Source organism: Dysidea avara, chromosome 8 (genome assembly GCF_963678975.1).
Source record: "Dysidea avara chromosome 8, odDysAvar1.4, whole genome shotgun sequence".
Classification (NCBI taxonomy): domain Eukaryota; kingdom Metazoa; phylum Porifera; class Demospongiae; order Dictyoceratida; family Dysideidae; genus Dysidea; species Dysidea avara.
The window spans coordinates 9,992,455-10,004,374 of NC_089279.1; the positions used below are offsets into that span (position 1 = coordinate 9,992,455).

Here is an 11,920-nt window from a genome sequence, read left to right on the forward strand (position 1 = left end):
TAATAGTTTTCCTGTGGTTGTTTTCATTTACTTTCTTGTAACATAGTTATGAGTGGTGAATAAATCCACACATAGCTACTGCATAAAATGACAGAATGGTGACAGGCATGCAGTCTTTCTTATGTATATCTGAGCGATTACCCCAACTACCATTTACTGATGCAGAAAACAATAGTTCTACACAGCATCCTATTATGAAGTGTGTAATTTTCTGCTATATTGAAACTATGGAAATGACGTACAGTAGCTAAGGGAAACACACCTGGATATAATGTGTATAAATACATTGTAATTACTACATGCTATTTCTAAATGTAGAATTTAATTATTAAATATGATAAACACTACAGGGATGCTAACAAATATAGCATGGCTACAGTACTATTGTATACCACCTAAAATAACACAAATGTCTGTATACAGGTACTATTAAAGCATGCATAAATGTATGTGTATTTGAGAATTAAGCAGAAACATGTAAAAATAATCGTGTAATTATGAATGATCCACAACACCTTTTAATAATGCAATAAGTGTTACAGTTTTTGTTCTTGGTTTTATCGTGATTGAACAGTCATCATCCTGGTATACTTGTCTGTCTGGGGGCAGGAGAGCATGCAGAACCACATGGCAATACTCCAGATGAATTCCTTGGCTTTAAACAGATAAAACAAAACCCTTTGCTACACGCCGGACAGGTCATGTTTTTACAAGCTTCAGTATGTTGTACTAATGCTCCACAGTGGGGACATGCTCTTAATGATGGGGTGCTCACTCCATTTATACTTTTGTTACCACAGTTTTGTAACACCTGGATACGAGGATCACCACCTCCTCTTTGCCGCATTGCTACAACTATCGTAGATGAATGTTTCATGTTGGCTGGTGGATCCATAATTTTTACACTCAGATTATTTTGTGTATCAAAGTTCAGTGTCCCAACCATGAATCGAAGCTGCTCATCACTGATATTGTCTAGTTGAGTTGTCTTAGCTTTAATCTCTTTTATCAAGTCTTTGACAGTGGCAATCTGCATTAGAAGTATGAAAGTATTAACACATACACCAAGTAAACATATCACATTAATAAGAACATAAGTCTAAAAGACACTGTATATAGATAGTGTCACTATATAGATTTTATGATCTTAGTCTACAGTTCTACATGGACACTTATTGTATCAATGAAAGCAGTTTGTATAGCCAATATATATTCATAATGTGATCTGATTTAATCATTTCGACACATCAACAAACTATAAAACAACTTCAAAAGCCTGCACAGTTCTCTGGAGGTCTTGATAAAGAACCATAAAGAATGTTGTGGTCTGGCTGGTAAAGTTGCACACAACATGTGCACTTTGTGCTATTGCAGTGTATCCAGAGCTCACAGAGTGTGTACTTTGGCCTGAGCTAGCAATTACAATCCCTATTAATTCTGAAGCCTAGCTGGTGTGTGCCCACCCCAGTTCACAACCGTCCACCCTCATGTGAACACCCGTGATATAGTCTAGTCAAAATAGGGTTAGACCTATCACAAATTGCAACAGAATTTTTTTCATGATAAATAGCTTCTAAAAGGTGTCTTGAACATCATATTAAAAATTCACCAAAATACACCTAGGGGAAATACCAAAAAAATTGATTCTAAATAATTCAGCTGCTGCTACAGAATCTGGAATATCAGTTTTAATTGATTGTGTACAGAGGTTAAAATAAAGGTAAATTATGTTCTACTTTGTAACATATTTAGTTGTTTTACCTCTTTCCATCTGAATCTGCCTCTGGAAGGGGTTTAGTTATGAATGGCATTATTTAGAATTTCTATTAAATACAATGATTGTGTTATGTTATTGTTATTATCTACTTTACCAGTTAGGCACTGGAGGGTATACACAGAAGGCAGAGCCTGTTCGAGGTGTTTTGTGCATATTTTTATTCCAAACAAGGCAATAAATGCATTTATTAGTTTCCTTTTATTTTAGTTGACCTTTGAAACCAGCTGCAGCTAGTTTTCATAATGAATGGCATTATATTATTTAGACTACAATGAATCTCTGTGTATTTTGTGAGTGTTCACTGGATGATGGTCAAGAAGTTGTTACACTAAGAGTAAAGGGATGCCAAGGAATTGCACAGGCTAGTGAAGCACTAGGAAGCAACATCACTACTTTGCCAGGTCAAAGAGTGCATTCGAAATGCCGTCTTAGACACTGTGATAAAAGAAGAATACAGCAGCAGATTGTGAAAAGATCACGGGATGATATGGCATCTGGGACATCGGTATCACTCCGATCAGGTGAGAAATCATTTAGCTTCAAGGAAAATTGTTTGTTTTGTGGGCACATTGATACATTCGACAGTAAACATCAAAAAGGACATCAATTGATACCTGTTCGAACATTAGAATTCCAAGAATCTATTGTGGAACATTGTAAGAATATGAATAACAGATGGTCTGAGAAAGTGATGGCTAGGATTAGCAGTGTGCATGATCTACCTGCTGCTGATGCAGTGTATCATCAGATATGTAGCAGTAACTTTCGGACTGGTAGATCTATTCCAACTATATTCAGTTCAGATGAAGATGAGCAACCAGTAAGTAAGCGTGGAAGATCAAAGGACCCATTTCAGGAGGAGGCTTTCTTGCGTGTTATGACAGATTTGCAACAAAATGATGAAGAGCAAATGACTGTGTATGAATTGATAGATAAAATGACAATATATCTAGGTGACTCTGGTAGTATGCCATTTGGGTTTACGTACATGAAAAAGAGGATTAAAGATCATTACAGTGATAACATAACAATAGCAGAGATTAATGGGAAAAGTAATGTGGTTACCTTTACTACTACAGCGTCTAAAATTCTCCATGATTTTCATGAGCAATCTGAAAAAAATGATAGCACCAGAGAGAAGATGAGAGTGATAGAAACAGCAGCAAAGCTTATCAAAAGGGACATTAAATCGATCAGTCAGTGCAAAGAGTATTACACAACATCAGAAGAAATGAGTGCTGAAAAAGCCATGGCCTTTTTACCAGAGTCGCTATGCACACTTTTGCAGATTTTATTTCCTCTCAGCTCCAGTACAAAAGTTGCTTCACTGGGTCAGGCCATTATCCAAGCAGTGCGCCCAAGGGCTCTTTTATGTCCTTTACAGCTTGGACTTGGTGTGCAACTTCACCACCATTTTTCATCAAGATTTTTGATTGATTCTTTACATACGCATGGTTTTTGCTGTTCCTATTCAGAGGTTCAACACTTTGAACGAAGTGCTTCATTATGTCAAGGTAGCGACATTCCTAACCCTACACCAAACCAGTTTATTCAGTATGCTGCGACAATGTTGACCACAATAAAATTACAATCGATGGCCGAAACACATTCCATGGCATGGGAATGATTGCAACAATCACACCTGCAGCCAAGGGCAGTTTTCGCGTTCCTCGAACTTCAGTACCAACAGAGGATATATGTTCAATCGGGCATGTCCCAATAAAGTATTTCATCTCTAATGCTGTTAAAATCAAATCGTTGTCCTATCAAGCTCTATCTGTACCTACTGTGGAAGATGCTACTTCAGCAATAGATGCTTTATGGAAGGCTTCACTTTTACTTCGTCCTAAAAGACCAGGATGGTCTGGTTTGATGCAGATGGTACAAAAGGGTGAACACCCAGGGCAATGTTCTGTCATATCTTCCTATGATTGATATGGATCCAAATGATCTCAGCTGTGCTTATTCAACCTTATGCTATGTTTCATACCATGCCCAGAAGCACAGTGTCACACCCATTGTGACCTTTGATCAGCCACTGTGGTGGAAAGCACTTCAAATACGAGAAAGTTTACCTGGAGATAGTGACCTCCACTCCATTATATTATGTCTTGGAGGCTTTCACACTGTTATGAGCTTCCTTGGCTGCATTGGTCACACAATGTCGGGGTGTGGCCTTCAAGATGTTCTTGAGCAAATTTATGCCACTAATGCGGTCACCTATATTATGTCAGGTAAGGCTGTTGAAAGAGCTACTCGAAGACACTTCTTGATTGATGCTGCACTGAATGCAATGCTAATGTCCAAAGCTTTCAACATAGATCTGTCTGTGTCTGATTGATGGGAAGAATTGCCACAAAATGAGGGTAGATTACAAGCGGAAAGCAGTCAGGAGCAACAACAACAAGAACTTACCTTGGATGAGAGGGAATCAAATGAAAACAATGATCTGGAGGAACAACCGATTGAAACACGACAACTCCTAAAAAGACTTACTGAGATTTATGACAATGTCGCAGAAGGCAGCATATCAGCTACTCAATTACAAGCATCACTTGATGTGCAAAAATTCTATGATATTTTGCTGGCTCAAAAATCATCATTGATGACTTCCAAGAACTCAAAATTATGGCTTCAGTATATGGATATGCTCGACATACTCAGAAAGTTTTTAAAGGCAGAAAGAACAGGTAATTGGAAACTTCATTTACAAGCCTTGCATTACATGCTGCCATATATGGCAGCAAGTGGTCATAATCTATACACCAAGTCAGTGTACTTGTACCTTCAAGACATGACAACACTTCAGGAATCACATCCAGAAGTATATGCTCACTTTTTGCAAGGGCATCATGTGATTCGTCGAAGTGATCGTTTCTGGGCTGGGTTGTCTCTTGATCTAGCCATTGAGCAAATCTTGATGCGAGCAGTTAAGACCACAGGCAGATTGACACGAGGAAGGGGTATGTCAGAAGTTCAACGCCTTGTATAGCTCTTTTCACGTCCTACTTGCTTGGAGATCAACAACACCATGCAGAAATTCTGTGCAGTTTCGTATAGCACAAGTGATCAACACAAGGAAGCAACACAAGCACGAGTAGAGAGGGACCTGAAAGACACCAAGATACTTTTGTCTTTTTTAGCTGAAAGAGATCCTTTTAATGATGATCCTGCTTTACGTAACATTGCTACAGGTGTAACTGCTGAGAACATAATTAATGCCGAAGAGGCTAAATCAATTGGAACTACCATAATAAATGCAATGGTAGGTAAATGTGTGATTGAGCATTCCTTTAAGAAAAAGAACCAGATAGTAACAATGGCCTCGAATAACGCCATCAAGATTAGCCATGAAAATGTAAATATGTGACCGGATTTGCGAAAAGGTACCTTTTTCACACATAAAATTTGACCATTTTTTCAACTTCCAAACTTTATAACTTTCATATCACTGCAAGCATGTATCTGTAATTTTCCATGAGTGTGCCTACATTATGTGGCTACATTTTGATACAAAAAGAAAGTCAATCAGTGCAAGGAGTCAACAGTTATGACATTTTGTTTGCTGGTATGTCAAATGTGTGGAAAAGGTACCTTTTCGCAAATCCGGTCACATATTGATCCTCAAGTACTCTTCCAGAGGCTTGTTACCGCTGGCATGGGCAATGAACAATTGCCAGAAATATTTCAGCATGAGTTATCCAGCTACCCTCCTGCGTTATTTGATGCAAAACATGTTATGAAAGCCGCAAATAAGCCAGCATTAGCAGATGCCATATGGGCACTAATGCCAGAAGACATTCAAGGTCCTTTAGATAGTGATATCGTGTATGTTGTTGATGGTGGTTCACTACTTCACCGAATACCATGGCAGAAAGGTAGTACTTATGATAGCATTTGTATAAAGTATGCTGATTATGTGATGCAACACTACGGAAGACCTTTTGTTGTCTTTGATGGATATGAATGTTGGCCATCAACGAAGGACAATGCTCACTTAAGGAGAAACAGAGAGCAAATGACTGAAGTACATTTCACAGGATCAACTGTAATGAACGTAAAAAAAGAAATTTTTCTTTCAAACAAGAAGAACAAACAATCCTTTATTATTTTGTTGAGTGCAAGACTAGAGCAAATGGGTTGTCAAGTAAGCCATGCCAGGGGTGATGCTGATATGCTTATAGTAAAAACAGCAATTCAAAGTGCATCCACTTCCAGCACAGTGCTTGTCGGTGATGATACGGACTTACTAATTTTGCTTTGCTTCCATGCTCCTCTTGACACCTCCCATGAACTATATTTAAAACCTGAAGTAAAAACAGGGACACACAAGTTGCCACGTTGCTGGAACATTAAACAAACAAAAAGAGTTCTAGGTGTGCGTGTCTGTGAGAACATACTCTTTGGCCATGCCTTGTTAGGATGTGACACGACATCAAGAGTCTTTGGAATTGGTAAAGGTGTTGCTTTAAAACAACTAAGAAACAGTGAAGATTTCAATATCCAGGCTGAAGTATTTAACAGAAGATCAGCTACAGATGAGGAAATTACTATTGCTGGTGAAAGGGCTTTGGTGAGTCTTTATACTGGAAGTAAGAAAGGAGACACCTTGGACCAGTTAAGATTGCAAAAATTCAGTCAAAAAGTAGGTTCAAATGCTTCCTGTATACAGCCACAGCAATTGCCTCCAACATCTGCAGCAGCACGTTACTTCAGCTATAGAATATACCACCAAGTACAGGCATGGAGAGGATTTGACCTGCCAGCAACTGAATGGGGTTGGAAACTAACTGGATCAACCTTAATTCCTGTAATGACGGACAAAGATGTAGCACCACAAGCTTTACTGGAAGTCATAAGATGCTCTTGTAAAACAGGTTGCTCTACAATGAGATGTTCGTGTCGCAAGGCAGGTCTTGATTGTTCTATTGCTTGTGGAGAATGCCGAGGAGTTTGTACAAATGTGACAGTTTCATCTGATGAAACAATTGAAGATCAGACCTTTGAACAATGAAGAATTTGTCTATTGTGTTGTTTGATTTATTTTGCTTTTACACCAAGTATGCTACGATTTATGTGAAATACTGTATTATGGTCTCCTTTTTTCTGTTTAACCACTAATATGTATCTCTTTGTGCATGGTTAACACTTAATTTTGCTTCAGCATTTAGCTAGTGCCCTTGAAAGTCCAAAATAATACATACATGTGTACCTTTATCAGAAATCACTGCCAAAGGTATGCAAACAGAAATGCTACTACGTTGGCTTCACTAATTAATGGTCACATGCATATTTAACAAGTCAAATTAGGCATATTTCCCCAAGGTGAATTTTGGTGAATTTTTAGTATGTTAGTCTAAGCACTTTCTAGAAGTGAACTGTGAAGAAAAATATTCTGTTGCAATTTGTGATGGGTTAACCCTTAAAATCCTGCAGATTGACTAGACTAATACAACAACACTTATAGAAAGCCTATCTAAAATGATGGAAAATTGTAGACCCTACTCTAATATGGCTCTGAAATACTATAATTGGACCCATCTTCAGTGTCAATTTCATTTGCATAGCTGCAACACTTGGTGATTGAAATATATAGTACCCTTTATCATACATTACACATAAAGGTTGGTTTTGCAAAAATTAGGTCACAAATACATGTAGCTCTAGCAGAGATGCTCATATGTACGAGGAACACTTCAACATTTGTCATTATACCACTTTACTAACAAATAAACATCTTAGAACTTACTGGTGAAATGTGAATTGTATACTGTTTGTCTACTACCACAAATAAAGTTATAGTAGTAGATAACGTCAATTTCACCCCATCAAATATTTCACTTTGCAGCTGGCTGTTGTTCTCTTCAATCAAATCTTCACCACTGAACAACACAATAACTTGCTTTCCAGTAACCTTTCTTACTTCACCATATAGTGCACTGATAGGTTTGTTCTGTAACAAGTAAATCAGCCAGTATAACTGTACATGGGTTATCTGTAAAGAAGGAAGTCTAAGAAGCAACTTTAAACCTACTCTTTTTTGTAGTCTCACAAGCCAGCCAATTTTTTTCTGTACTATTTGGAACTTTTGCTGACACAGCCAAAATTTGGGTAGAGGTAATCAAAACAGTTAGCACAACAAATGTTGCAACACCACTCGGGAAAACAACTGTTGTTAAGGATGCACAACAATTATACTGCCACAAAATCTGCCAAGGGAATGTTACCAGCTGTTTATATACCCACACACTCATTAATAACAGCTGGATTGCAAAGCTATTTTTACCTTATGACTTAGACTTTTTACAGGATTGTAATCCATTTGTAAGATGAGTGAGTCACTTAACATAGCATACGTGTTAAATCAAGGTTCTATACACCCAAATGCATATTGCTACAAATACTCTACACACATTAATATGCAATGTCCATATATCCATGCAACCAATACAAAAATTAAATGCACTGATAATTAAATTGGTTACAATACCTCTTCCATTGTAATCTTTGCAGGAGCCGACATTCCTGGTACAGTAACAAAAATGTCCCATTTGTCTGGAACAGATAATGCAATCACTGTTAATGTAATGTTGTCACGGATCCCAACATCTCTTATCTTCCGATCATCTTTGACTAAAGTACTGGAGCCCATGGAAAGCTGAATGGCATTTGTGAATCCCCAAGTTGTTTTGAGGTCACTTCTTGCTTCTTTGTATAATTTACGAACAGTAATGTCCTATGAAATTAAGGGTGTACTGTCTGTAACATACAATATGATCATATACTGTAATAAGGCAGCTAACAAACATATTATACATTGCAAATAGGAATGAAACTTGTGATAATTTACAGCTATATGTATATGTATGTATGTGTAAAATTAATGTTCACAAAGTATGCTAGGAAATGTTGTACCAATTCTTTTGACTGCATCCCCAATTGTGGCCGATTTTTAGTACAACACTGATGATTTTACACATGATTGAAGTCATAATGATACTGAGCCATACCAATACACTATATACACTTGGAATGTAACCAGTCAGTTGGACAGGAGCTAGAGACATGGACATCCTTGGACGGTTTCCCAGATGTCTTCTACATGTATACCTTTCAATATAATTATATGCTTCAGATCACCTACATAATTATTAAGACTGTAGACTTCATACAACCCACTTGACTATTTTGATGTACCATTTGTCCACCTTCCACTCCCACTGCTCATGGCCGCATGCTTGTGTTACAGAATTTATGGTTGTGTAAAGCCACTTAAAACCATGATCGTACCAGAGACTTGGACTAAGTTAAACATAACATGTGATTGGCTACATCATGATGAAAATCATAGCTTTTTCCTTTCTGGATAGCAATTTTAAAATTAGTAAATACATATATCTCAAGTGTGCACAGAGTGATTGTCTTTAAAATTTAGTCACAAAATTTTAGAGAATAAATTTAGAGAAACCATCATATTCTGAAGAATAACCATCGAGTAATTTTCACAGCAACTATAGCATGCTCTAAATGAGCAGTTAGCTTTATACATTGCAATTATACTTGCATGGTAAATAACTGGTCCCATTTAGTTGTTGGCATCATAACAGAAATAAACACCACCAGGTTTCGAATAAATATCCTTCTACACCTTGTCAGACCAAAATCAATTTATATAACTCATGAAAACTGCATATTAGCACCATTATTGCAAACTCACCTGAAATATAGCTGTCAAACTGTCACTCTGCACCTTCGTACGTGCTAAGCGCCTCTTAAAATAATTACCATGTTGCTGGTGTTTAACTATATATGATTTCATAGCCTTTAAATATCATTTAAGACTTCACAACCATCTGCAAAAGGCATAATGACAAAATCAACTTACTAAGGAGTGATCATTGCTGCTTAAAATATACAGCAACTAACAAGAGTTCTAATACTCTGAAATGGTTATGTACATGGTTAACTCAGAGGCTTCAGCATGTGGTTGTTGATGGTCAGCAATCAGAATTTGTTCCTGTTCAGTCTGGTGTTCCTCAGGGGACAATTCTAGGACCCCTCATGTTTTTAGTCTAAATTAATGATATCATTGGCAGTATTTCCTCGAATATACATCTCGACTGTATCCTTTATCATGTAATTAAAGACAAACTTGATCAAGACACCTTTCAAGCTGAGTGACCTTAACCTACTTATTAAATGGACTAAGACTTGGCAGATGGCTTTTAATGCAAAGAAACGTGTTGTGCTGTGATTTACTAGACTACTGATGATATTATCTTATGGTTACTACATCAATGACTCTCTGTTACAATTAGTTAGTAAACATTCCTACTTAGAAGTTTTATTGGAAAGTACTATGTCTTTCAGAAGTCACTTAGAAAACATCACTACTAAAGCAACAAGAATATTAAATTTCCTCTGCAGAAACTTGTATAGATGCAATCAAGAAGTCAAATGCATGGCATATACCCATCTTGTAAGACCTATGCTGGAGTATGCATCGTGTGTGGGTATGCATTGTGTGTGGGACCCTTACTTCAGCAAAGATATCAATGCTTTAGAAATGGTGCAAAGAAGAGTAGCATGATGGGCCACATCAAATTATGACTGGCGAAGTGCAATATAAGCATTTCATCTCCTTTAGAAGATTTTCAGTGGCAATCACTTCCACAGAGAAGGCAGACATCTTAGTCAAGGCTTAAATTATTTTATACGGCAGTTCATCAGATTAAAAATCCCAGATTATTATAATCAAGAAACTTTATTGCAATCAACTAGATTTTATTATCGTTTACACTTCTCAATGCCATTTATAAACACTAATTCATATAAATTTAATTGTTTCCCAAGAACAATTGATGAATGGAATCACTTACTCCACTATTTACTTGAATTGGAATCAGTTGATTTATTTGTAGTTACAGTGGAAAGACTTTGATTATCCGAACTAACTGGGGGGAAAGGGTGTTCATATAATCGAACTTCCATACATTTATTATACAGAACTTTGCTCAACTACTCTAATAAAGCACACTTGTTGACAAAATACCCTAATTGAGCAGTCGATTTGGTGTTCGGATAATCAAGAGTTCAGTTAATTGGTGTTTAGATAATTGAGGTTCCACTGTAATTTAATTGCATGTAACTTATGTAAGTAGATAGCTAATCGTGTACATGTGTATTTGATTTTTCTTGGGGCTGGTCCTCCTGGACACATCAGTAATGACTGGCTGTCCAGTATAATAAAAAATTAAGAGAATCTGCTCTCGTCAAAACTTAATTTTTTTGTGTCCCTCCCCTTGCCAGCTCCTGGATATTCCCCTGCAGTATAATCTAGCATTTGCAGCACCATGCCATAGTTTAGCCTTTTAATAAATGCTGGTTTCTCTATTGCATGCAATGACTGTTCTATAAGAGTATTCGTAAACGGTTCTATTGTAATGGGTAGTACACTCGCTCCCTGTGCACTCACCCTAGCTCAGTAGTAGCTCATGAATCAGTCACCTCGACATTAAAGGCCACCTGGGAACCGGCTGAGTGTCCTCGGCATGACTCAACCAGTCATCATGACCATCAATAACATCATTCACTCACCTGATAGACTCCAATCGTCCGAATAGATCCATCTATCTTCTTCAAATTGATTTTCCATTTGCCTGGTAGTGGTGTTATAGACATGGCAATAGTCTATGACTCAGACGGATACGCTAGAGAGTTAAGAGAAGAAATATATACACTGACAATCTGAACTACACACGTTTTGAAGCGCTATATATAAGCTAATCAACCCTGACCACGAAATACCAACGAAGCACACCCGCCCTATCTACATTATAACACTGCTGACTCAGTGTGGTCTACCACTGACAACAAATACAAGTTGGTGACATACACAAAAAATCCCAGGGATTTTTCTCATTTTTTCATGGCTTCATTGTAACACAATTACCTTATTACGTATGTGCCTGTAAAATTTCCAGTTGATTAATTTCACTGTCTGGCTTCTTTTTGGCAGTACTGAATAGCTAACAGTTAGCTAGCATTCCTATAATTTATTGCAAAATGTGTTTTAATACTGTATGTTAACATGAAACATTGACTTGCTATATACTTTGTTAGCTACGTATGTACTGTAGCTAC

General features: G+C 37.3%; 1 protein-coding gene across 2 annotated transcripts; it reads right to left on the reverse strand.

Annotated features, from left to right (window-relative positions):
* Positions 1 to 455: 455 nt before the first annotated feature.
* Positions 456 to 11,654, reverse strand: LOC136263486 (uncharacterized). 2 transcript variants are annotated; one of them, XM_066058013.1, is made up of 4 exons: positions 11,375 to 11,654; positions 8,268 to 8,513; positions 7,527 to 7,730; positions 456 to 1,030 (listed from the first exon to the last, which is right to left on the reverse strand). In XM_066058013.1, exons 1-4 carry the CDS (start codon positions 11,456 to 11,458, stop codon positions 578 to 580), a joined length of 987 nt encoding a protein of 328 aa, XP_065914085.1. In that variant the 5' UTR covers positions 11,459 to 11,654; the 3' UTR covers positions 456 to 577. The 2 variants fall into 2 exon arrangements, with proteins under 2 accessions (XP_065914085.1, XP_065914086.1); XM_066058014.1 differs by having other exon boundaries at positions 11,253 to 11,654.
* Positions 11,655 to 11,920: the final 266 nt, after the last annotated feature.

What these genes read in the sequence shown, in the direction of transcription:
- LOC136263486 (XM_066058013.1), bottom strand. Translation starts at nt 11,458, where the DNA reads ATGTCTATAACACCACTACCAGGCAAATGGAAAATCAATTTGAAGAAG. An exon ending in CAAAGATTACAATGGAAGAG is followed by an intron (nt 7,731 to 8,267) that starts GTATTGTAACCA and finishes TACTTGTTACAG; the next exon opens with AACAAACCTATCAGTGCACT. An exon ending in ATACAATTCACATTTCACCA is followed by an intron (nt 1,031 to 7,526) that starts GTAAGTTCTAAG and finishes CTTCTAATGCAG; the next exon opens with ATTGCCACTGTCAAAGACTT.